At 43.0% G+C, this 27639-nt stretch overlaps 1 protein-coding gene across 3 annotated transcripts in view; it reads right to left on the reverse strand.

The window, feature by feature from the left end:
• The window catches only part of LOC121284474 (PC3-like endoprotease variant B), an 893918-nt gene that overhangs the window by 326101 nt on the left and 540178 nt on the right, over window positions 1-27639 (reverse strand). For all 3 annotated transcript variants that reach the window (XM_041199978.1, XM_041199979.1, XM_041199980.1), the window contains exons 8-10: window positions 17628-17710; window positions 14865-14953; window positions 10246-10418 (exon numbers count right to left, since the gene is read on the reverse strand). In XM_041199978.1, the coding sequence (XP_041055912.1) occupies window positions 10246-10418; window positions 14865-14953; window positions 17628-17710 (345 nt within the window). The remainder of the gene's footprint in view (window positions 1-10245; window positions 10419-14864; window positions 14954-17627; window positions 17711-27639) is intronic.

A 27639-nucleotide genomic window follows, 5' to 3' on the forward strand; every position in this document is an offset into this window, starting at 1 on the left:
GCACACACACACGGCTGATTTCAAGATGATTTTTAAAAATATATTCATTTATAGGATCCCAAGTATTGCTGACAAGGTCAGCATACATTGTCTACCTCTAATCACCCTTGAGAAGGTGGTGGTGAACAGCCATTCTGAACTGTTGCAGTCCATGTAGTAAAGGTATGCCCACAGGGCTGTTAGAGAGGGTGTTCCAGGATTATTTGACCCAGTAACAATGAAGGAACTCTGATATCTTTTCAAGTCAGAATAGTCTGTGACTTAGAGGGGAACTTGCAGGTGGTGGTGTTCCCACGCGTTTGCTACTCTTGTCTAGGTGGTTTGTGAAGTGCTGTCAAGCTGCATCTTTTAACTAATAGACAGTGATGGAGAATGTGAAGGGGAGGTGTTTAGATTCTCTTTTGGAGGTGATCATTGGCTGGCACTTGTGTGGAATGAATGTCACTTGCCACTTATCAGCCCAAGCCTGAATGTTGTCCAGGTCTTGCTGCATATGGCTGCAAACTGCTTCAGTATCTGAGGAGTTGCAAATGGTGCTGAACATTGTGCAATCATCATCTTGGACTTATAAGTAGCAAGTAACATTCGTCCCATGCAAGTGCCAGGCAATAGTCATCTCCAACAAAAAAGAATCTAAACCTCCCTTTCAAATTCAACGACATTATCATTGTCAAATCCTCCCCTCCCACAGGAATATCAGGAGGGAAAGTGGGGACACCATTGATCAGAAACCTAACAAGAGCTGAGCAGAGGCTGGGTATTCTGCTGCAATCTAGTCACCTCCTGTCTCCCTAAAGCTTGTTCACTATCTACAATGCACAAGTCAGTATTGTGATGCAATACTCTCCACTTGCATGAGTGTGGCTCTAACAACACTCAAAAAGCTCGACACCATTCTGGACAAAGCAGTCTGCTTGATCAACACTTTATCCACTAGCAGTGCACCATGGCTGCACTGTGTCCTGATCTCGTTGCATGCGGGCATGGGCTGCTTTATTATCTGAATGGCATGGAACTGAACATTGTGCAATCATCTGTGCACATCTGCACTTCTGACCCTATGATGGAGAAAAGGTCATTAATGAAGTGCGATAATGGATTTTTTTCTATGTTTTGGGGAATATTGCATTATTCTGTGAAGAAGGTTGTGTGTCTGTGTGAAAATAATTTAATTAAGCTGGGGAAAGGTTACTAGAGACAGGTTGTCTGGGAGGTTTAAGACATGAAAGGATAGAAGCGTTAGGGTTGTGCATTTGTAATAAGATATTATGGTGGGCTTGAGGTACAAGTAAATCGGTTGGATCTAATATTTGCATTTTTAGATAAATTGAGAGTTCATTTGAATATCAAAGGGAAGTCAAAGGTGAAAAGAAACATTTTTGCATCTTACAGGAGTTCCATGGGTAAACAGAAGAGCGTATATTACATTTTATTGACCCCAAAGCAGAGACAAAATAGAAAACATGAAAGATTTTATATTTGGAAGGATTGGAGTTTCAAAGAGGTGTGAGAACAATGGAACCTGAGATGAGAGGGGAAACGGTATTTCAGAGTTACTGTGGAGAGCTTAAGGGTTGGCAGTTGGCTATGGGAGGAAGATCTCCTGGAAACAGCTCTAGGCTGTGAGAAGGTGCAGTTTGAATCAGCCATCCATTCAAGCCAGGAAAGTCTTGGGCTCCAAAAAACAGTTTTATTCTGAAGTCTTGGATTTCCACAGTAGAGTGAAAGAGAGGTTAAGGTCTTGTGTGGTGGACCTATGTTAAAGCAGTTTGCCTTGGGTAATATTACTGGATTTTTATAGTTAAACATCTGTAAGGAAGTGTTGCCTGGAAGATGTTTACTTGTGGGGTCTGAACAAGTAGGGAATCTTTTGGGGGGATGTTTTGTAAGACTAATTTTAACTGTGTAAATGTAATCTTGTATGTCTAAGTTTTTTCTTCTTCCTGTTAATAAAACTTTTACTTTTAATTTTTAAAATCCCAAACGTGTCACTGGGCTTCTTGCTGCTGAGATCAGTATGTTTTCTTCTCATTTTCAGAATACAAGAAAAAGGGCATAGCTCATAAGCCAAGTTTCCTTCTGGGATTTGGTTTGCTCAGCAATTAGCATCTGCTACGGTCATAACACGAAGCAGTTGAAGATGATTGGGCCTAGGACACTACCCTGAGAAACTCCTCAACAATGTCCAGGGGCTGAGATGATTGGACTCGAACAACCATAACCATCTTCCTTTGCGCCAGGTATGATTGCAACCAGTGGAGAGTTTTCCCCAAATTCTTATTGACTTCAATTTTACTCAAGCTCCCTGATGTCACACTCAGCCAAATGTTGCCTTGATGTCAAGGGTGGTCACATCACCTCATTTCTGAAATTCAGCTATTATGTCCATGCTTGGACAAAGGTTGTAATGGGGTCAGGTGCTGAGCAGTCCCGATGGAACACAAACTGAGCATTGGCAAGCAGATTATTCCTGAGTAAGTGCTGCTTCACTGGACTTTTGATGACACCTTCCATTGCTTTGGTGATGACTGAGAGTAGACTGATAGGTGATTGGCCAGGCTGAATTTGCCCTGCTTTTTGTGGACAGGGCATACCTGGGCAATCTTCCAGAGCTCAGCTATTGGCACAGCCTGCTCTGGTGCACAAGACCAGTATTACGGCAGGAGCCCCTAGTTTTTGCTATAACCATTGTGCTCAGCTGTTTCTTGATATCACATGGAGTGAATCGCATTGGCTGGAAACTAGCTTCTGTGATTGGAGACTTCAGGAGGAGGTGAAGGTGGATCATTCACTCATCACTTCTGGCTGAAGATAGTTGCAAATGCTTCAGCCTTGTGTTTTATATTTATGCACTCCACCATCATTGAGGATGGAGAAGATCATGGAACCTCTTACTCCTGTTAATTCTTTAAACCCTTATACAATTGGATGCAGGAGGAGTCCAGAGCTGTGATCTGATCAGTGGTTGTGGGATCACTTTGCTATATTGCATGCTACTTCCATTGTTTAGTGTGCAAGTAGTCCTGTGTTTTAATTTCATCAGGTTGGCACCTTGTACAGAAACATTCATTGTAGAGGTTTTTACAATGTTAGCACTTCATTCAGAGGGATTCATGTGCTTTTAATGAATACATAAAGGGCAGTGTCAAGCAGAAATTTAGTCACTTTTAATTTGCCAAAATGTTTCCTTTTATGCCGTGACATATTCCTTCAAATCTGCAATGACTGAATGAATGAATGAAGTGATTTGCTACCTGAAGCTGAGGAATTAAAAAAGGAGCGGTGAAGAAAACAATTACATGTAGTTCTATTTAGGTATCATTTGCTTTAAGGGAAAGGAAAGTGCAATAAATAGACATTTTTCAAAATGGATGGGCGAGGGAGTGATTTACCTTCTTTCTTCAATGTGGGTGGTTCAGGTTAAGGTGGGCAGAACAAAAGCTTTGTGTACCCACTTCATCTCCATGATTGTAGTGTCTTGCCTAGTGGATGCTGCTTTCTTCCTCTTAACACTGCTGGTTTTCTCTGTGCTCAGCAGGAGAGCCTAGTAGTGTTGTACTGAAATCACATAGTTGGGCACACTGCTCTTCTTAAATGTTCACTCCCTATTAAAGAGAGGCTGCAGGCCTAAATTCAAGACTGCTGGCAAGTCATTTGGGAAGGCTGAAAGTGAAGGGGAATGGCTCAGCAGACAAGGAGCGAACTCTCAGATTTAGTGATGCCACTTTGGAGGCTCTGGTGACCCAGGTGGAGTCCAGAAACGAGGCAAATGTTTCCTCAGGAGATACAGGAAGCCCTCGTGCAGTAGCCTCAGAAGGAAATGGGAGCACGCTGCCAGGGTGTTCAGTGCCCAAAGTTTAGTCCCATGAACATGGTGCAGTGCCAGAAAAAGTACAACAATCTCACAAAGATGGTCAAGGTGAATGAATGCATCCACACATTACATCTCATATCAAGCACATCACCAACCTCTCTCTCTGCTCAAACCACCACGCCCCAATCACTCAACCAGGAGCATCCACTGCAGACAGGATTCATGCCTAACAATCACATACTGCACCATAAACCTTCCAATGCTGCCACAACTACCGATTGCACACAGGAAACAGGAAGAGCCAACAGCCAGGCCTGGGGGAAGAAATAGCTTGTTTGCCAGCCGCCAGAGGGAGAGGTTGCAGACAAGTTCCTCTGCAGGAGAACGCTGATAATGATGCACACTTAAATGTTTTGTGTATTGGCAGGCTTGCCAGACAGACTCCTGTCACTGACAAGGAGCATAATCCAGCTCCAACTCAACTCAGAGTATCCCATAGAGCCTATCCTTTCAATTGTGGGAGTGGTGGTCAACTCCACGAAAGCACTGGTGACCCATGGTGAAGCATCTGATGGCCGCTGTCTTAGCTTCCACTGCAGCACAGGCAAAATTCTCCCAACAACTCACTGCTGCAGCGGAAGCTCTAATGAAGGTCATGAGATCTGGGGGCCCAGACTACTGCTATCATGGGAGTGGACTTCAGTGCTCAAAGTGGCATGTAGGCCCTCACAGCAGTCTAGCATTCTCCACTAGGTTATTAGGATTGCCGAGTGCACTGCTGAGGACAAACCCACTGTTCCCTCTCAGGATGACAACTGTTGTGATCCCGCCACTGCCACTCCAGCACTGCACTTGCTTCTCTGGTAGCCAGCAGAAACTGCTGCTGCCCAAACCGAGGTGGAGCAGCCCAAAGCTGGACCTTCAAGGGGTTAAGCTGTCAGAGGGTGTCTTGAAAGGAAATAGATATGCAGTCTCCCCTATCAGAAAGTCAGCAGCCTTCCACCAGCCATGTAGCAGCCACTGGGGACACTAGGACAGGTAAGGGTGCCCACAAGACAGACTAAGAGCTTACACAAAGTGTTGAGTTCATTATTATTCTTTGTGCCTAGGATGGCAGGAAGCAGTCACAAGCCAAGTGCAAAGGGGATAGGTCTTGTCCCTGAGCAACCAGACTTTAGTTCTTTTCAGGGCTCGGAAACAACAGAAAGGGCAAACTGGCATAGGATGAAGGTATCACGGTTGTTGCCAAGATGGCTGGTTTCCGAAATAAAATTTGTGGCGTAGTTGCACATCAACTACATGTTTATTGAGTGACAACTTTTGCAGTCTATACATTTCCCTGTTGACGTGGGAGGTCTACAGAGCCACACGGGTGCAGTTGATGGTGCCCTGCACCAACTGTGATTCAGAGGCAAATCCTCCCACTTGGTGACGCCACATAGCTTTTCAAACTGCTCTGCCTCCTAAGGGAGAAGAAGATGAAGTCCCCTCATGTGATGTATATGGCCTCCATCACTTCCTGGGTGTTTTGATTAACTCCATGCTGTGATACATTCGCAATGCCGTCAGATTTCACAGCCATTGGGAGGGCTGAGTCCAGCCTGCTCTGAGTTCCTTATTGGGTTGAAGGAGATGGCACTGCTCTGTGACTACCTCCTTGGTTTTTCTGGGCCATCTCAGGCACTGCTCCTGGCTCGTTTGAATAAAGAAGTATTGCTCCTGGCATTCCCATGGGGGTGTGGGGCCTGTGATAGAAAGCCCTCCTTTTCTCGCCTCCTTGCAGAGCTTTCACTCTCTGCCTCCTCCATTCCATCCTCTGTAGACCAAGAGCAACTGCTGCGCCCATATCTGGATTCAGTACTTGTCTCTCCTCCCTGACTGTTTCCAGAAACTTCCTCAAGATAGCTCGAGGGAACTATCATAGTGCCTCCACCAACTTTGCCTGAGTGAAAGTAAGCCAGAAACACCTCACCTGCAACTTGTTTAAAAGTCTTTTAAATTGCCCCAATATGGGGCTGTTCTTGCATCTCTACACTTGTTTTTTTCAAGAGCGATGCCCAAATTTGTTGCCAGGACAAGCGTTGCCCAAATTTGGAATCAGCTACAACAGCTAGTTAGTCTAAGTGACATCAGAATAGCGCAGAATCAAAGTCTTCTAGTATACTCAGGGAACACACCTGTGCAGCTTTCTTCCGAAGCAACAACGCACTGCAAGTGTGGCACAGGCCGCCCCATACAAACTGTGCTAGGCCTCAGTAGTGCCACTAGAGGTGATGCCTTGCAAGGCAACTTCATGCCCAATCTGCCTTTACTGTTGGTTCTGATTTTTTTATTTAAAAGAAATAAATATTTATTTTATGAATAATACATGTCTCTCAATGCCTATTGTAATTTGATGAAGTTATGGTGAGGACATTGATCATTGATTACAGGTTAGGAATGGGTAAGTATCTGTCCAGGGTGCTACCACAAAATCAGTGTTACATCGGCTGCCCATCATACGGCCCGCTTAAGATCCAATTCTACTGAATATCAAAAAAACTTGCATTTATATAGCACTTTTCATTACCACCAGACATCCCAAAGCACTCTATAGCCAATGAATTTCTTTTTGAAGTGTAGTCATCATTGTAATGTAGGAAATGTGGCAACTGAATTGCACTCAGCAAACTCCAACAAACAACAATGTGATAACAACCAGATCATGTTTTTGTGATTGACAGATAAATATTGGCCAGGACATGAGGGATAACTCCCCTGCTCTTCTTCAAAATAGTGCTATGGGGATCTTTCACATCTACATGAGCAGGCAAATGGAGCCTGTGTTTAATGTCTCATCTTAAAAGGTGGTAACCTCCAGCAGTACAGCAGTCCCTCAGTACTGCACTGGAGCGTCAGCCTTGATTTTTTTTGTGCTCAAGCTCTGTCATGGGACTTGAACCCAGGATCATGTGATTCAGAGGTGAGTATGCTATCAACTGAGCCACAGCTCCCATGATTCCCTCCCAACACTCAGTGCTCAGTTGCAGAGAATGACCACTTAGCAGGCTGCTCCAAAAGGACATATTATGCAGCTATACCTGTGTGAGATGATTGGATATCAGCAGAGTAATAGGTGGCCAATCTGATAAAATCCTTTGTACTAATGCCCAAGATGAATTTCAAACACAAGTATGAAACTTAATTTTGTAATATGCTAAAGGCACATTACAAAATAAGTTAGTAGTCATTTTTTCATAACATAGATATATTTTTATTATGTCACAAAATTAAATGGCAGCATCAATGAATCAGCTGCTTGCGTATAAATGAAATGGCAAATATTTGTAATTTTATAAATAAAGCTATAAGGACTAACAGTAAAGGGCATCTTATTTTTGCCACATTTTACTTCCCTACCAATAAGCAAATAATTCATATATCTGCCATCAGCATCATATATATGGTCTCTGGCAAAATTACCCTCCCTACCAACGCCAAAAACTCTCCTGATTCCAAACTGTTTAATTGTAGATTTACACCAACAATTGTCCATCCCACAACTTGAATATATGTGATCCTATTCTAGGTATTCCCCACCTTGCTTTCAGACTAAGGACTGAATTTTCGGTCCTGGGTCGGGAGCACAGAGTAGGAATATTTCCCGGCTCCGCAAACCCAACCTGGGAGAAAGTAGCACGAAAGGTCAGGTTTTCATTCCGGGGTGGCGGGGTTCCTCTTATAGCCCCTGTGCCAAGCTAGTACCAACTCATGCCAACCCATGCCCCACACCCACCACCATTTGCCCTGACAATGCCAACTTACCCAGTATCCACCATGGGCAGACCTCAGAACCCATGCTGAGATTAAATAATGTTGCAAGTGTCTACTGCAGTTTTTAATTTTTAAAAAACCCTCTCATTTCGAAAAGTCCGTTAACTACATTTACAGTCCTTCAACTGCATTGTTATAACAAACATTTCATTTCATTGATCATTGATTACAAGTTAGGAATGGGTAGAATTTGTCCGGAGTGCTACCGCAAAATCGGTGTTATATCGGCTGCCCATCGTACATCGAGTCATAGAATCATAGAGGTCTACAAAACAGGAAAAGGCCCTTCGGCCCATCGAGTCTGCACCGGTCAAACAAGTACCTAACGATTCTAATTCCATTTTCCAGCACTACGCCCATAGCCTTGTATGCCATTATATCACAAGTGCACATCCAAATACTTCTTAAATGTTATGAGGGTTTTTGCCTCTACCATCCTTTCAGGTAGTGAGTTTCAGATTCCCACCACCGTCTGGATGAAAAAATTCTTCCTCACTTCCCCTCTAAATCTCTTGTCCCTTACCTTAAATCTATGCCCTCCGGTTATTGATCCTCCACCAAGAGGAAAAGTTCCTTCCTGTCTACCCTATCTATGCCCCTTATAATTTTATACACTTCAATCATGTCCCCCCTCAATCTCCTCTGCTCCAGGGAAAATAACCCCAGTCTATCCATCTCTTGTCATAACTAAAACTCTCCAGCCCAGGCAACATCCTGGTAAATCTCCTCTGCACTCTCTCTAGTGCAATCACATCCTTTCTCTAATGCAGATTCCAGAACTGCACGCAATACTCAAGCTGTGGCCTAACCAGGGTTTTATACAGTTCCAGCATTACCTCTCTGCTCTTATATTCTATGCCTCGGCTAATAAAAGCAAGTGTCCCATATACCTTCTTAACTACCTTATCCTTATACATAGAGTCTTAGCCTTATGCATACAGCCTGCTTAAGATCCAATTCTATTGAATATCAAAAAGACTTGTAATTATAAAGCACTTTTCATGACCACCATACATCTCAAAACACTTTACAGCCAATGAAATATTTTTCGAAGTGTAGTCACTGTTGTAATGTAGGAAATGTGGCAACTGAATTGCACTCAGCAAAAGGCAATGTTGCATAATCGCTTATAAAAAACAAGCATGAAATTTGTAGTCCCACTTCAAAGAATCCATAACCACTTGGAGCTGTCAAACTGTGAAATGGTAGGCATCCTACTGTGATAATGGACAGTTGTGAACTCAGTCATGCGGCACTAATCCAGTAATGGTAGCTCTAAGGCTTATGTCAACAGACAGAGTGAAATAGCAAGCAACCATTTTTTTTAACAATCCAGGCAGTTTTTTGAGTTAAAGGGCAGGAGTTTTAAATGGCTCAACTGCTTAACTGTTCCCTTTGATAGTTCATGTTGACACTTTATACCATTGTTTTTGAAAGTTTCCTTTGACAATGCAGGTTGACACTTTTGACAATTGTTTTTGACAGCTCCGATGAGCACCAAGTTCCAATGAGTTAATGCACATTTAATGCACATTCATGCCTAATTTTATTGATCTGAGAGAGCACATGGCCTCCCCCAAATGGCACCTGACCTCCCCAAAAGTGTCCCAGGACCAAATCCAAAAGGTGAATCTTACTTCTCCAAAAGGGTACCCAGGTTATCCAAACAAATCCACAAAGTTCAGACTTGCTCCTACCAGGTCTAATCTATTTGAGTACAGAAGTAATAAAGTTTTGCTTCAAGCTTGGTTAGACTGCATCTGGAGTACTCTGTGCAGTTTTGGTCCCCTTACCTCAGAAAGGATATTACTGCCATAGAGGGAGTGAAACAAAGGTTCACCAGACTTGTCCCAGGGATAGCAGGACTGTCTTTTGAAGAGACATTGGGGAAACTGGGCCTGTATTCTCTAGAGTTTCGAAGAATGAGAAATGATCTCATTGAAACCTACAAAATACCTAAAGGAATAGACAGGGTACATGCAGGGAAGGTGTTTCCCTTGGCTAGGGAGTCTAGAACCAGGGGACACAATTTCAAAATAAGGAGGAAGCCGTTTAGGACCTAGGTGAGGAGAAATTTCTTTATTCAGAGGGTTGTGAATCTTTGGAATTCTTTACCCCAGAGGGCCGTGGAAGCTCAGCTGTTGAGTATGTTTAAGGCAGAGATTGATGGATTTCTGATTAACAATAATGTAAAGGACTATGGGGATAGTGTGGGTAAAAGGCATTGAAGTGTTCGATCAGCCATGATCGTACTGAATGGTGGAGCAGGCTTGAGGGGCTAAATGGCCTTCTCCTGTTCCTATGTTCCGATGCACATCAGGGTTCAGGCACCCCTCACACCAAAATCACTTGAGTGGAGGTAGCTATGGATTTCTATGGGCAGCTGCCTCTGTGAAACACTCATACGCATATCCCAATCCAGGCCCAAGCCTGCGCCTGTGCAAATGGTAGGTGAAGTGTTCGGAGGCAGGGCTTCCGCGTTTGGGCCTCTTGCACCATTTCACGCTCTGTCATGGCAAAATTCAGGCCCAAGTCTTTATAACTTACAACATTCATTCCATTGTTGATTAACCCTTGAAACCTAGCCCATCTTTAATATTTATTCCTATATCTTTTACCTTCTCTGCTCCTTCCTGTAGAGCTCTCTTTGCCAGTGCTTTTGGGCCATCAAGTTTCTTCCCGTTGTCTTTGGGGCCCCAACAGCAGCAGTAGATATCAATATAATTGTTATTATAGGTGAGAGATGCAGCTTCTAAGGCATCAGTCACTCTCCCATCCAAGACACGAATGCCTAAAACAGAAATATAATCCTTGCATTTATATTGTAATGTCACAAGAATACTTCATCTTACACAACAAATTACTTTTGATGTGCAATTTCTGTTATATGGTAAATGCAGTGATTATCTGAAACAATGATACACTGCAACTGATAGCAGCAGTTATGATGGCAGCAAGCTGAGCTTGTGTGGCAATGAACTGAGCTTGGATGAGAGCAGTCTGAGCTTCCATTGTAACAAGCTGACCTTGCATTACAAAAACATGAGCTTCTACCACAGCACCAAGACATTACATGGCTTCTGTTTGTGCTGCAATGGGCTATCTAATCCCATAGCCATTGCAAAGTTTATCTGGAGGATCTTCCGGTCCCCTGTGATTAGATGATATTTTCTTCTTCTCCATCTCCTGCACCAAGGCCTCAAGCGTAGCATCATCAAATCTTGGAGCTCTCCCTCTGCCATATGCTTTGCAATTATTGAGTATTCCCCAGATCAAAATCACTTTTAGAACGATTTCCAGCACCTGCTCCAGCCACAATGCACCTCTTCTTGAAGGGGTGTCAGCTGGCTTTAATTAGTGTAGTGTTTAATCTGTGCTAGCCACTCATGAATTTACATTTCCTGCTCAGGCACTCAGGCCTGGGATAATCCTACATTGCCGTTCCCACACCGTTTTCAGGCCCTGTCCAATTTTGTGCTCATGGACCAGGGATAATGGCTGTGTTCTCCAATTAGAAGAAAGTTATATCCTATAAAACTCTTTCTCGGGCCTTAAGTATTTACTATACTTATGACTTAAGACAACGCAATATATCCAGATTTGCTAATGACACAAAGATTGATGGTATAGCAAGATGTGTTCCTATGTTTCTGGTATTAGAGATAACATTACAGAGAATAAAATATTGGTCAGGTTATGACTCTACTCAAGATGACAGCGGGATAATATCATTCTGTTCCCATAACTATTATTCAAGTAATTGTCTTAATTTGTACATGGCTTGATCATCCTCATAAGGAATCTTGTCACCATCCATTAGATGACACAGTTGGATTTATTACAGCCCCTATCATTTTAATTCCTGATTCCTGGGTTCCTGGTGATACAAGTGTGACTGAGCAGAGTGTATTCTTATTGCTACATGAAATTAAGGGGCTAAGCAGGTCCTTTAAAGGGTAAGGTAAGCATCTCACCTTCTTGTTTCAGTGTGGGCTATGTGGTTGTGAGGGGGAGGTCCAAAATCTGAAGGACCTTTTTGCAGTGGTTACTGAGGTTTAATGACCTTACTAGGTCAGCAAAGGCAAGAGAATTCTCAGATGAAAAACAGCAAATGAATCACAAAGAAACATTTGAGTATTCAAACATTGATCTTTTGGTATCACACAGCACTGTGTCCCTTGTCCCAGAGCAAAGCTAGCACCACTCATGTCATATGTCTTGCATCCTATAATGTACAGCAAAGTCTCACACCCTAGTTCCTTACTCCTTTATGCCTATCATTACTAACATCCATTCCACAAATCTTGTCTGCTTGTGACTCCAGAATATGATCACTGCAGCACTTAATTGACAGCTCAGATTCCTGCTGCAGGAGAAGGTAATGGACAATACTCGGGAATGCCAGACTACTTGGGTGTGGGGGGTGGGATGTGCCAACATCCAATAGTTAACAACCCATGCAGAGGAAACAATGACAATAATTGGCATCAAATACGTCCTGGCAGTTGGGAATGTGATGGTCATTATTCCTTCTGTGGGGTTGTGAGAACAAAAATCTTTTTTAGTTTAATGTATAATTAATCTTTCCTCATATGAGATCCATAAAGTAGCTGATTCATATAGGATGCTGCTTGAGCAGATCAAAGTTAACAGTTTTCTCTAGAGGTTGCAAGCCAGGATACAGTGGAGAACATTGGCTACAAAAGTGACCATTCACTCACCCATCCTTCACCTTGCCCCTTGTAGCCAGCAGTCCCATGACAATCAGTTGAGGGAGCACAGAGAGTGAGGATAATGAACGGACACATGGTGAGACACAGGAGAAGAGAACCAAATAATGCAGAAATGGAAATGGACTTGGATATATCATCAGAGGCATAAGAAATGTTAGCCCTGGGCTGCAGTGCAAGCAAAGATGATCTCAGTGATCCTGCCATGAAAGGCCTTTTGAGACAGCGCTTCCAGAAAAGGTCTCAGAAATGGGCTTGCAAGTATACTTCCTGCTGCACAGATAGAGCTTGGGTGGCCTGGCTCTCGCCTGGCCTCCTTTACAACCCCCTTGCTGTTCCTCTTTCTCCTTTTGCTCCAGCACTTAGATCATGTAAGCATGGATTCAGTTCAGAAGTACATTGTGCAGCCACTATTACTTCAGTGGAAGAACTGCAGAAAACTGGGAAAAAAGGCCTTTCTGTTGTTTTCCCCTAGTTTCCGCATCTATTTTGCAGAATTTCACCTCCAAAGTGTATTTAATAATAGTCAGTAACTCTGGCACAGGTCAACAATAAAAAGGCACACAAACTTCTGAAGGATCTGGAGACAGGGAAGAGGGACAAGGTTAGCAAGTGGTGATGAAGGTAAGCAGTAGTGGATGAGAACCCCCCATGACATGCCATCAGGTTTGTTCTGCAGAATGCAGGTGGGTTAAAGTTCAATATGGGCAAAGAAGGAAGGGGAGACAGCCAAACATCCTGCATTCTGTGCCTTCCAGCTTTGCCATCTGCCACATGGTGTGCTCTCTCCCTTGACCAATGATGCTGATGCCAGCCTCCTCTTTTGGTGTGAGCATTTGCAGTAATGTGGCACTTTTTCAGATCTTGTCAGCCTGTCCTACAAGAAGAGTCAGAGTGGGCAAGTGTGTATCACGTTGCGGGGTTGTGAAGATGTGTGAAGCAGCACAACATAGTGTTCCATGCTGAGTGTAAGGGGTGTGTAGACGAAGGAGAAGTCATTGTGAGGGTAGTGGCAAGTGTTGAGTGTGCAGGTGGAAGCTAAGCAGGTGCATTGAAGTGTGCTTGGAGGAGAGAGGTGGGCAGTGGTTGAGGGAAGGATTGGCAGTGTTGGAGCTAAGAATGGTGATGCAGGGCTGAGCAGACAGTAACAGATTTGTGAATGGGAGCCTGACCTTAGAAGCACTGTTCAAGTCATTGAAAATTTTGCTCCTGGGAGCAATGCTGCTTGTATTCGCATCAACAGCCACTTTGCAGCATTACTGCAGTGTTATTTGACGGAGTTTGTGGTGCCCATCAGAGGGAATGAGGACTATCTTCCTGCTGTTTAACATGAACTTTCACAGCACCATCTGAAAACCTGGCCGGGTGGTGGGGTGGTGGGGGGGTGGTGGTGAGGGAGAGGCTGCTTTTAAATAGAGGTGCAGGCTGCCATTAAATATAGGCAGCCCCATTGGAGTTCCTACCCTCCCAATGGACGAACTATCTATCGGTCTTAGGAATAACCCCAGCATCTGTGAAGCTTAGAATGAGACTTGACCACAAAAATGGTTTGGATCTCCCAAGCAACTCCCAGCACCCCCATCTGCCCACTATACATGCAGTATGAAAATCATTGCATTGTCCTGGGCTTCAGTAAAATAAAAAACAGTCAGCTCCTTCACTCCTAATCAGCAATAAATGACCACTGCTGGAAGTAGGTGTGTGTAGAGACGTCAGGTGAGGGCAGGATAAGGTTTAGATGTAATTCTCCCATTGAGAACAGCCTACACAACAACCCCTGTTTACTAACATGCATCAGCCTTTGCTCTGGTCCTGTAATTCAGCAGCAAGGAACCTTTAAGCATTTGTGTATCACAGTATTTACCAGACCTTTGGCATGAGGCAAAGATGAGCACTAAAATGATAGCTGGCATGGTACAAGGCCTAATATACAGACACTGTGGAGTTCATTACTGTCATTGGATTGCTGTGCTTTCTGTGTAACATTCTGCTTTACTGTCTTTAATAAAGGAAACAAACTGGATTTAAAAATATAAGTGACAGTCACATCAGCAACAGGAATAAGAGTGACACAGAAAGGCAATTAAAATTGAAAATGAATGTTCTGGAGTGTATACCAGGAGTTCCACAACAGTGTGACTGCCAATCACAGTAATACTATTGTTTCACTCCTGATTTAATGTGTTTGTAATACTGCAGCTAGGATCCTGCACTACATCCCATTTGTGCTGGAAATGCTGAAAGTCAAGTTTTATATTTAGAAATTTGCTGACAAAAACTTTATTAAAATCAGAAGAAAATGGCAAAGGAGCTGCGCTGTATAATCAAAATGGCATCCCTGCGATCTGTTAGCATCAAGAAGCACACTTGCATATACTTATCAATTGCCCAGTATGTCACTCAGCAAAATTGCAGTTACAATTTTACCAGAAAAAATGCATAAGCACAACTAAAAAGATATTAGAATCTATTCACATTCATTCTACTGCCGTTGCACATTTATTTACCTCCAATCTTCGCATTATGTGCAATTCCAACCCCACAGAAGCTGTTGTTGGCCTCCATTGCCACTTCACCAGCACATTTTGTTCCATGACTTGGTGACATGAAAAGAAACACAAGAGTAGAGTTCAAATGATGTGTGTGTGTGTGTGTGTGTGTGTGTGTGTGTGTGTGTGTGTGTGTGTGTGTTTGATATCTCTAACTGACATCACGACAACAAAGCTAGGAATTTCGAGTTTTGATTCAGAAAATAAAAGAATTCATTTTCTGCTGCCTCATTAGTCTTTCATTTGGAAATAACGTCTCAACAATCAAACTGAACATATTGTACTCATGGAGTCCACAATTACTTTACATAATAGATTACTTAAAATCTGATATATTAACATTTAGTTAATATTTACTAAAGAGATGCCTAAATATGTTGATTTTTCATTTAAATATTTTTATCCACAATGTTATTACCTAATTTCTTCATCACATGAGAAAACAGAGGCCTGAATTTTCCCCTTGTTGGGCACAGGAAACAGGCCCTGGACCACGATCGGCCTCCAACCGCAATTTCACACTGGCTGGCCAATTAACGGCCAGCCAGTGTGAAACATGTGCTGAGAAGCTCAGCACTGCCGGGGTGGGGTGGGGAGAGGGCGGGCAATGACGTCATAGCAGGCACAGGTGAGCACTTCGGGAGAGCTCCCTGAAGGCAGACAGCTGCCTCAGGGAGCAGACCTGCAAATAATGAAATGAAGCACTGAAAAGATGCAAAAAAAAGTCCATGCATCACAATCAAGCACCTGAAAGCTTACCTTATAAAAATGCTGTCTCCAGGTATTTATTTTAATTTATTACCTAACAGAGATTTCATCCAGTTCTTGGATGAGGTTTCATGAAAAACGTGAAGGTCGCCTGGCTGATTTGCCCATCCGCTAACCCTAAGGTTGGACGGGCCATGAAAAATCGCAGACAATTGTACCATTAATCAGCTTAATTGCCCTCTTAATTGTCGGTGGACACGCTTTGGGCTTTTGCGCACACCCGCTGAGCGACATATCACACGATTGTGTGATGATGTCAGGACTCTCACCCGACGTCATCTTGTGTGATTTTACCCCCAATCGGGTCAGGCGCTGCCTGCCATGGGGCGTAAAATTCTGCCCAGAAAACACCTCAACCTGGATGTCTTGAATTTTTAGAGGGTGCAAAAGAGAAGGATGTCAAGGATACAATTGGAAAACAAACAATGACAAGATAAAAAGATGCAGATTGGGGACTCTTTGGGGCAGACTTGGAGGCTTGTTTCGCAGGTGAAAGGATAGTTGTATTGGCAGTGGATTGGATGTGGGGAAAGTAGTTGAGCTTGGGGTTGAGCAGTATGCCAAAGTTCCACACATCAAAGACTGAGAAGACAGCCAGGAGGAAGGCTAGAGGTTTTGAATGTATTATCAGAAGCCAAAATAGACAGCCTTTGCCTTTGCTGACATTTAGCTTGTGGTCCTATTAAAACTAAGCCAAATATCATTGATGGGTATATTTGCCAGTTGGGGCAATGTCCAACAAGCTGAACGTGTACAAGTCACCAACACCAATAATACCACTTCAATCAGCTGCACCCTTCAGGGAAATAAAAACAATGTTAATGTTTGAAAATTATGTTAGTTGATTTTAGAAGATAAACGGATGAAGGATATGTACTGATATAGATTGCACTTAGCACATAAAAAAACCTTTCGTTACATTATTGTACTATGGACCATTATTGATACGTAGCATGTATTATAATGCTAAAAGAATTATTACATCTGATTTGACCCATTTTCTACTATTACTCTTGAATAAAATAAGGCTACAACTTTTTCACTTCCATTAATAAATTTCTTCAGTCACATGTCCTTTGTATTATAAAGGGTTGTTGCCCAAAATAGACTCAGAAGAAATGCTTTGATTCAAGCAGAAACTCGTGAAATATTTGGTGTGAAATTAATATTTTATTGCAACACTATTTCTTTAAATCCTCATCCCATGCCATTACACCCTTCCTATGTCATCCGTCTCATGCCACACCTATTCCATTCCTTTCATTCCTCTCATATCAGACTTATCCCATCCCACCATTTCTTCCCATGCCATTTCCATCACCCATTCCACATCTCTAAGGATGCCCCAGCACCCCTCCCATGCCCTCTCCCTTCCTTCCCCCTCTTTCCTATTCCCTTCCCCTGCCCAGCCATTTTACCCCCAATATTGTCCCCACCTCATTCTTTCCCATGCTGTTCTCTCTCACCAGTGTACCCCCTCCCCCAGTAACCCTTCCCATACCATCTCCCCCATATCACCTGCCCTCTGCCCTCTCCCAAAGGCTCCCTCCAATGCCATCTCCTCCCGGTGCTGTCTACCTTGCTCCTATACGGCTGCTCACTTCATCACCAACTCCCCCCACCCACACCCCCCACCCCCACATCCCCCAATCCACATCACACCCACTTTTATGCCTTTCTGCCCTCCATTCTGATTGGCATTAGCCAAAAACCAAGGATGGGAGAGGCAGGGGCCAGGCACCAGTAGGCAATGTTGGGGAAGGGTAGGAGTCAGCTGTCAGGCATCAGTAACTTGGCCAACGGAACAGTTGGGGGCTGGGACCAGGGCCAGTAAGTAAGGCATGTGTGCCAGGCTCCACCCACCAAATCAAACCACTCATCAATCAGAAAATACAGACAGTCTGTACTATGTACTTATTACTATGGATTAAAAAATCTGCTGGAATGTTTTACCCATTAGATCCACTTATATTATCAGGAAGTGGATCATGTTTATCATCAAAATGGTCATTGAAATCAAAGCTGGCATGAGGATCCTGTGAAAATAAAAAAGCAAAGTTAACCCATATCTTTGTATAGTGTTATGGTACTGAACACATTTAGTTTTTTTAAGTGCTTTGAAAGTACATTGACTCCAATCCCTTGAGCTCAACCTTGCATATTTACAAACTCTCAAGTTTGCAGTTAGTGCAAACTTTCAATAAAGTGTCCACAAAACCACTTTGTTGGATGCTTGTGTTTACAGGGCATTTATAGCATAAAGTATTCTGCCAATATGTGTTCTAAAAATTGTTCACTACAAACATTGACAACGCAAAAATGCAAAAATGCACATGCAAAACAGACTTACTGTAATTAACTGACGGGGCACTATTTGTGATTTTTAAAAATTTATTCATTCACAGGATGTGGACTTCGCTGGCTAGGCCAGTATTTATTGCCCATCCCTAATTGTCCTTGAGAAGGTGGTGGTGAGCTGCCTTCTTGAACCGCTGCAGTCCATGTGGTATAGGTACACCCACAGTGCTGTTAGGGAGGGAGATCCAGGATTCTGACCCAGCAACAGTGAAAGAACGACAACATATTTCCACGTTAGGATGGTGTGTGGCTTAGAGGGAAACTTTCAGGTGGTGGTGCTCCCATGCATCTGCTGCCCTTGTCCTTCTAGGTGGTTGAGGTCGTGGATTTGGAGGGTGCTGTCAAAGGTAATGTTTCTAATTCATGATGATTTAGAAAAAAGTGAATTACAGAAACTTCAATCCCCTGTTATTGACACTGCAACATCACAAATTACATAGCACTGATAAAGATTGCATTTTTACAGTTTGCCTAGGAGTGTGTTTAGAACTCGAGCTGATAGATGCCTATATTAGAAAATAAGCCACATTTTCACTCAGAAGACCCAACGTCAATATTGAGCTCCCTTTGCGCAGGGGAAAGTTGCCCACTTTCAGTGACACATATCAGCCACTGACTGAAGAAACCTTGATCTGACCATCGACAGAGAGGAAGCCTGGTAACTCTTGGGAAAGTATATAGGAGACACAATGAGAGATGGATAAGGAGGATGTGAACTGCCAGCTGTGGACTGATCAAAATATTTATCTTCTTGTATTCCTTCAGCTGCTTCATTGCCCCGAAATCTGACATTAGGTCAGAGTGTAGATACAAGTTCCAAACTTAAAATTCGGTGACTGAGAACATTAAATGCCTCATACACACCTACTTAAGTGCTTCCTTTTCCACCTTTCTAGGTGTGCTACAGTAACAAGGCAAGAGGAATTTGACCATTCTACTTCAGCTACATCTTGATCCTCCTCAATGATACCATCCTGATATTCAGCAGGGCAAATCCAATCCAGTCAATTATCGCCCTAAGAGCTTACTCTCAATCATCAGCCAGATGATGGAAGGGGTTGTCGGCAGTGTTATTGAATGCCACTTCCTCAGCAATAACCTGCTTGCTGATGCACAGTTTGGGTTCACCAGAGCCACTTAGCTCTTGACCTCGTAACAGCTTTGGTCCAATCATGGACAAAAGAGCTGAACTCAAGAGGTGCAGTGAGAGCGACAGCTCTTGACATCAAAGCGGCATTTGATCAAGTGTGGCAACAAGGAGCCCTAGCAAAACTGGAGTCAATGGGAATCAGGGGGAAACTCTCCACTCATTGGAACCATAGCTAGCACAAAGAAAGATGGTTAGAGGTCAATCATCTCAGTCCCAGCACAGCACTGCAGGAGTTCTTCAGGGTAGTGTCCTAGGCCCAGCCATCTTCAGCTGTTTCATCAATTCATCAATGATCTTCCCTCCATCATAAAGTCAGAAGTAGGAATGTTCACTGATGATTGCACAATGGTCAGCACCATTTGCCACTCTTCAGGCACTGAAGCAGTCCATGTTCGTATGCAGAAAGATCTGGACAACATGCAGGCTTGGGCTGATAAGTGGCAAGTATTATTGGGCCAAACAAGTGCCAGGCAATGACCATCTTCAACAAGAGAGAATCTAAGCATCACCCCTTGACATTCAATGGCATTATCGTCGCTGAATCCCCCATTATCAACATTCTGGGGTTTACCATTGATCAGAAACTGAACTGGACCAGCCATATAAATACTGTGGCTACAAAAACAGACCAAGGGCTTGGAATTCTGTGGCAAGTATCTCACCTGATTTCCCAAAGCCTGACCACCATCTACAAGGCACAAGTCAGGAGTGCGATAGAATACTCCCCACTTGCTTGGGTGAGTGCAGCTCCAAAAACATTCAAGAAACTCAACACCACAAAAGACAAAGCAGCCCACTTGATTGGAATTTCATCTACTGCAATAAACATTCATTCCTTCCACCACTAACACAAAGGCAGCAGTGTGTACCATCTACAAGATACACTGTAGCAACTCACCAAGGCTCCTTCAGCAGCGCCTTCCAATCTGCGATCCCTATCAACTGGAAGGTCAAGGGCAGCAGATGCATGGGAACACCACCACCTGGAAGTTCCCCTCCAAGTCACACATCATCCTGACTTGGAAATATATTGCCGTTCCTTCACTGTCACTGGGTCAAATTCCTGGAACTCCCTTTCTAACAACACTGTGGGTGCACCTAATGACCTAATCTGCCAGCTATTCAGGCCACAACTAAATGGGTTGTTTTTTTTTAAAGCAGCTCCTGTGCTCATTTCAGATCAGGACTTCTAAATTTGTTTAGGCTAGTGAGAGCTTGCACTGTCCAACAAAAGGCCCAAAAATTTGGAAATGATTTATTATTTTGTGGAATCAGAAGGTCTCTCCTTTCCAGCACACTGTTCCTCCACACCATTGGAATTGCACCCAGTTGGGGTGCTAAGGAAGTTAGCATCAAGCACAGTTGCGGACAGTGGATACAGTGTCCCAGAATTTGCTGTAGATTGTGCATAAATTGGAAGAGTCCATTATTCATAATCCGCAACAACATGAGGGATGTTTATGAAAGCCTTGCGTTTGACAGAGCTCAGGAGGGAGTGTAGCCTCCAGGCATCGAGAAGAGGACCCAAGAGCAGTTTTAGCTTCTGGAGTGTCAACTCAAGCATTTGAACTGATGCTTTGAGTGCTGAAAGAGAAACATGCTCCATGCAGTTGTGACTACTGCTTCAGGCACTTAGTAGCCAAACCAGCAAACCTTAAAGGAAGCTGTCATCCAAAAGGTAAATTTTAACTATTTTTTTTACATGCATCATTCTGATGTGGAAGAAATATTCCTACTCCTCCTGGCTCCACCCTAAATCCATGGGCTGTCCTGGCCACTGCTCAATCCACCTCCTGATTGCCTCTCCCCAACTGGGACTGTGCTGCAGACCTCGACCTTTGGCCAAGCAGGACAAATCCCCTTCTTTCCTGTGGCTTGTGAGCTATCCTTGGGGCCACGAGTGGTGACCACAGCTCATCGGTAATAAACAAATGTGAGCAATGGTCCAACCATTGGGTTCATTAGTTACATGCAGTGTGTGCATCACCAGGATTTGATCCCTTTCTCAATAATCATCTCTCACCTCGCTCTCTTCGTCACAATCTTTCTGATCTTTATTTTATTGTCACTACTACAGTCAGTACTCCTCTGAACTTTCTTCACTAATACATAATGATACAATTGCATTTACTCCTTAGAAGCAGTTCAGAGAAGGTTCACTCAACTCATTCCTGGATGAGGGGCTTATCTTATGAAGAAAGGTTGGACAAGTTGGGCCTACACCCATTGGAATTTAGAAGAATGAGAGGTGATCTTATTGAAATAATTAAGATCCTGAGGGGATTTAATAGGGTAGATACCGTGAGAATGTTTCCACCTGTGGGAGAAATTAGAACCAGGGGACACAATTTAAGACTAAGAAGTCCACCATTTCAGATGGAGATGAGGAAAATTTTTTTCTCTTAAAGAGTCGTTGGTACGTGGAATTCTCTTTACCAGAAAGCAGTGAAGATTGAGTCATTGAATTTATTCAAGGCAGAGACAGACAGATTTTTGAGACAATGGAGTCAAGGATAATAGGGGAACAGACAGCAAAGTGGAATTGAAACCACAACCAGATCAGCCATGATCTTGCTGGATGGTGGAGCAGGCTCGGAGGGCTGAATGGCCTACTCCTACTCCTAAGTCCTATGTTCCTCTATTCCTTTCCCATTTCTACTCTTTTGAAATGAGAATTAATTGCACATCCCTCTACTCTACCTCACTGGAGGCAAATGTGCATGGTTTTTGTCCGCAAACTGGGGACAAAAAGCATCAATTTTGCAAAACTATATGTTTCATGTCTGAAGTACATCTAGTACCATATTGGCTCAGATGTAGTAAAGTTATCCCTGGTGGCATCCTGAAACAGGCGTTGGCTCTTTGCACATGCTAATGGAGTGCTGAATGCCTGTTCCATCACCCTGAAATCTGGCATGCGCCGCCAACAAAACCGTACCCTTTTGAATTTTAATTTACTGCAGAGCAACTGCTCCTAGTCTTACAGCACTGCTCCAGCCTCCTGCTGGCACATGCTTGCACCCCCAGTAAACAGCACCCCGCCTGCCAGCCCCCACCTTCCTAGTCACCATGCCCTCTTTCCCAGGGCCTACGTGAAGGCCGCTATTGGCAACATATCTAGCTCAAAGTTTTGTCATTGCGACATACAAACTTCATCAGGATGGTCATTTAGCATGTCCACAGCTCACAGAAATTATGCTAATGAGCCTAATTATGCTAATAATGTCGAGTTTTGGACAAGGCTCAGGTCTCTGGCTTCTGGCACCTACTCTATGCGCAATGATGTTTTGGCACCCAAAATCTGCCATTAATAAATTTCATCCCATTATTTCTCAGGACATAACAGCCATGAACTTCCTGTGTTTCTCCAATCTGTTGCTCTTGAAAGCCATGTTTTCACCATTTAATCATAACTTTCCAATTCATCTGCGTTTCCTTTCGTTATTTTAAATTCTAGTGATGTCATTTTACAAGGGCCTTCATCTTGCTCCTTGCTTTCATAATAAAAGGGTTTAAAAGCTGATTATTTAAAATGCTAGAGAAGGGTGTAAAATGTTGCACAATGTACAAAGAGGATCTCCAATTAGGTACTGTTGTTTTTATATGATGGGAAAAGCTTCTAATACGATGTCTAGTTTGGCTATCCATTCAGTCACTTCCTGAGATATTGAGTGAAGAAATGAGGTGCCTCCCACAGCAGACCTTAATGGGCAGGGTGATGAGCTCTATAGTCCAGGACTCATGGCCACAATCACATTTCAGGTTGTCCCATATCTGTCACTTATGGAGCAGATGGCTGCATCATCCATGCCCTGTGCAGATTCAGTCGAGTGCTGTGCACTGTCTTCGAGGGAGGTCAAAACCAAGAACCCCAGGAACAATTATGAGCTGTTTTTTATGCTGCATGTGTTCCATGATTCTGTCAATCTAGACAGCTGCATCAATATTAGTTGCTGTTTCCCAAAATGGCTGGCATGATTTTAAACACTATTCTGGGGGGTCTTTCAAGTCTTTGTAAATGGGAATCCCCGTGTTATTCCTGTAGGGGATGACTTTTCCCATCTCACAGCGAATGACAGACAGGGCAACGTTGGACAATGTCTTGAAGGCTCTGAAGAAGGGTCATACAGACTTGAAATGATGCGCGGTGACTTCACGCGGGTATGTTGATGTTACCACACGTCATCTAGATTGTCAGTTTGGCAGGCGCGCAACCATCTCGGCTGCGTGCCCGCTGAACTGTCAAAGGCCTATTAAAGCTTTTAAGAATGCTGCCCATCCAACTTAAGGTTGGCGGGCAGGCAAAGAGCTCAGGCGGCCTTCACATTTTTCATGAAACCTCATCCATGGGCAGGATGATGTTTCATGAAGGGTTTATTAATTTAACAAAAATTTTTGAAAAAGTTAATGGACATGTCCCAGCTTATGTGACAGTTTCACATGAGGGGACATGTTCTTAAAATTTTTTTCAACTTTATTAAATTTTGCAGAAGTTAAACTAATCTCCCTGAAGCACCAGGATGCCTCAGGGAGATTTCTGTGCTCTTTTGTGCGCATGTGTGAAAGGGCACAGGCCCTGACTCAGGGAAATCCTCTCCCAGCTCTGCCTACACAGGGAGCGCACAGCGCTTTCAGGTGTGTGTCACACTGGGCGGGCCTTAATTGTAAAATGGCGGCGCTCCGGCCAGTCCCCGCACAACCCCCCCACGACTCCCCTGATGGGGGGAAAATTCTCCCCCTGAAGTTGTGTCAGTGTTGAAATCAAATGGTGGAAAAGCACTCAAAGCTCATGTAGAGTAAACAAAGGTAGAAACCTCAGTTTTCAAAAAAAATAGGTCAACAATGATTACTGAGCTCTATTAAAGGCTCATTCAGTAAAGGCAGCATGAAACTGAACCACAGATCATCCAAGGTCTGATTCCCAGTCTGTGCTTAATTACACAGGGTGATAATTTGGTTATTGCAATTGGTTCAGCTAAAGAAGAAAAACCTTTGGCAGGTGTCCCACTCCTACCCTGGTGAAAAATACAAATATAGACACTAGGTGGGGAGAAGATGAGTTCGCTCTGGTACGCCGAAGGTCAAATTACTCACTTACACTCATTGCACAAGAAATGGCCTCATGCGAGAGATATCAGAGACCACCCAGCATCTGTAGACCAATACCCTAACAGCATTCAATGCTGTCAATAGAGGAGAAGGTGAAATGGGTCTTTTTTTTAAAGGCTACCAATGTTCAGAGCCTCCTAAGGCTTGGGTAGAGAAAGGGAGAGATTTTATATTAACATGTACAATGGGTTTGAAACCTTCTCCACAGGAACATGTTGATGGAATTCTGAAAGGGAATTTTGGAGAATCTGCTAACCAAAATAGTGAAAGTTTCTGCAGATAGATTCATAAGATGGATCTGAAACATCATCATTTGGAACTGACATTGAAAAATCAGACAAGGTAGACGTATTTAAAACTGATATGCCTGACACAAACGTTAGCTAGACATTAAGACCAAATTAGGGGGAATCATGTTAAAAACTGCAGGAGAAATAAAGGAAACTGCTGAAGACAGAAGAGAATGAAACCTTTGTCAGGCACAATTAAGTTGGAAGCAAAGGCTGAACCTGATGCACAAAATTCCAGTGAGGAAAGAATAATGGGCAAAGTGTAGCTGTCAGACTGTGAAACCAGTACTGGTAATAGAGTAATGGGAGAAGTTTAAGAATGAAAAGAGATGAAATGGGAAATCCAATGGAGCTTTCGAAAAGAATGCTTCAATATATCAGAGTTTGATGCTGACACATTAAGTGGAGTACACCAACAGTACCTTCTCTCCTTTGACTGAGAGAAGCTAGAAAATGTCCTGACTGCATTGCCACTTTGTTGTTCGCCCTCAATTTTAAAGAAGGTGGAAATTCTGGCTTTGAAAACCTTGCCTAAAAGAGAAGCTGAAAAATAATGTTACCATGAAAGAAAAGGTGACAAGGCTGTCTAATCAAAAAATATGAATGGGACAATCAGCTTGACTTGTTGTTTCATCAGAAACTCCTGCCATTCATTGGTTTAATTAATGCTATGATGACTGGATTCTCACATGTGTTGTTGTGGAAGCCATGTTCAGGCAGAACAACTCTCAAGGAGCTTAACATATCCAAGAAAGGTGGTAAGGACAACAGGTAAGCAGCAGCCCTTAAATATGGGATTTCCAGAGTTGAAGATACAATGAGAGGGCAGGAAAACCATTTGCGACTATTAAAGAAAAAAACTGGCACTAATTTTCAAATCATGGAAAACAAATTCTAAAACTCTTTAAGACTGACAAAGAAAGGCATACAAATTGGTTTTCATAGCCTTTGCCTGACATTAGCAGGCAAGAACAACATCAAGATGGGGTTGGGAGCCTTATTGTCCCATGAACATCCAGTAATACAGACAGCTTCAGTTTGCCAGGTGTTCAAAGAGCCTGCCTGCTTCAGATGATAGGTCTGATGTAATATCCAATTTAGGGTTTTATGATGTAAATTAGGACCTTGATTGCTATCTCAGTCTGAGCCTGTGCCATTCAGGCTCTGGCCAGTTCCACAGACAATGAAACTGAAGATGCCCACCAAAGGGAAATGTCAAATTATATTTGTAGGCCTGGGAGAAGCATTACTCCTTCAGGGCATACACAAATAACCTAGGCTATTGTCATCTTAGGACTTCCAGATTGCACAATTGTAACATATTCACAGTTTTGATCAAAGAAACATTCCAAATTACAGGCATTATTGGCAGTCGAACCTCAGACATCACACTTCGTGGTGTCACACCTTTTTAATATGCTGATTCTTGCATCACATTTATACCTGATTGGCTTAAATTCCATGTTCGTAAAACAGCAACAAATCACAGCTGACATATATGAAAGTGTCAATTAACACATAACAACTAGGAATAAAAACTGCCAAACAGCAATTTCAAAATCTTCCGATCAAAAATTAACAGTCTGCAAAACCTATCAAAAACAAGGAGCAAAATGACAGCCAGTCAACGTACACCTCTATTGTTACAAAAATCCTTTCATCTGCCAACTTGAACTCTTACTAGCTGAGAAAGACAACAGTAGAAATAAGCTTTGCAAATACAGATTATACAGCACAGAAGGAGGCTATCCAGCCCCTCATACTTATGTGAGCTCTTTAAAAGAACTGTCCAGTTAGGCCTGCTCCCTTGCTTTTTCCCTAAGCTGTGCAGTTATTTTCTTTTGCAAACATTTATCCAATTCCTTTTTTGAAGACGACTATTGAATCTCCTTCCAACCCCCTTTCAGGCAGTGCATTCCAGACCATAGCAATCCATTGTGTAGAAGAATGTCCCTTCGTCTTCCCTTTAGCTCCTTTGCAATTAACTTAAATAAAAAATATTTTACAAGAAAATGATTAAATTTATTCATGCACTGGAATTTACTTGTTAAAAAATGTTTTCCATCAGGTGTCAGGCAAGAAGCCTGAGCCTTAGATCTATACAAGTTACCAGATTCATTATCCTTTCTAGTTGAAGAAACTCAAACTAGTAGGCTAGGGCCCTCACGTTACCAAATGCTAAGAAAGTAGAAATGGTGCTGACAATTTCAAAGGGGGAAGGTCAGAACAGGGTTAGACACAGGACCAGCAAATCAATTGGGGATGGCAAAAAACTCTCACGTAGGGCTGTGATTGATGATGCAAATGGCATACAGCTAGAATTTGCTTAATAATTTATACCATACACACTGCATTCATTCTGAGGATTTGCAGTCACTTGTTTGTGCATGTACTAAAGCTATGACAGCACAATTATGAGGGGTTTTTAGTAGAATTTACATAGGAAGCAAGGACTATTTATTTAATTATTTTTTGGGGGGGAAAGTGCTGGCATGATTTATTCTTTTTAGGTTTCGCACTTCAAAGATTGTAACTTTTCTATTCAGCGATGGTGAGCATGAACAGCTGGATTTGGGAAAAAGGTGAGGAAGTCCTCCAATTTCCAAGAGTCCATTCAACAGTGAAAAAGAAGAGAGCTCATAGTTGGCCAAGGACAACTTGTAATGAGCCACAGCAGCAGCTGGGGATATGGTGGGTAGGCAGATGATAGGCAAGAGCAATTTTTTAACTCAGCATTTAGTACTGAAAGTCCCATCAAAGTACCACCTACTTGTGTAACAGGGGCATGTAACAGTAGTGTGGATTCTCTAGTGGACTATTTACATGTAGGTACCATTGAAACAAACTACACCCATAGTGACATATCTGAGACATCGCAAATACAGAAGCAATCCAGGTTCATATCACAGAATCAGAGAATTGTTGCAGGGCAGTCATTCAGCCCACTGTGTCTCCACCAGCTGTCCGAATAAGCAACTTACCTCGTGCCATTCTCCTGCCTTCTGCCCGCAACCCTACACATTGTTCCTTTTCAAATAACAGTCTAGCTCCCTTTTGA

This window comes from Carcharodon carcharias, chromosome 11 (assembly GCF_017639515.1).
Source record: "Carcharodon carcharias isolate sCarCar2 chromosome 11, sCarCar2.pri, whole genome shotgun sequence".
Lineage (NCBI taxonomy): Eukaryota > Metazoa > Chordata > Chondrichthyes > Lamniformes > Lamnidae > Carcharodon > Carcharodon carcharias.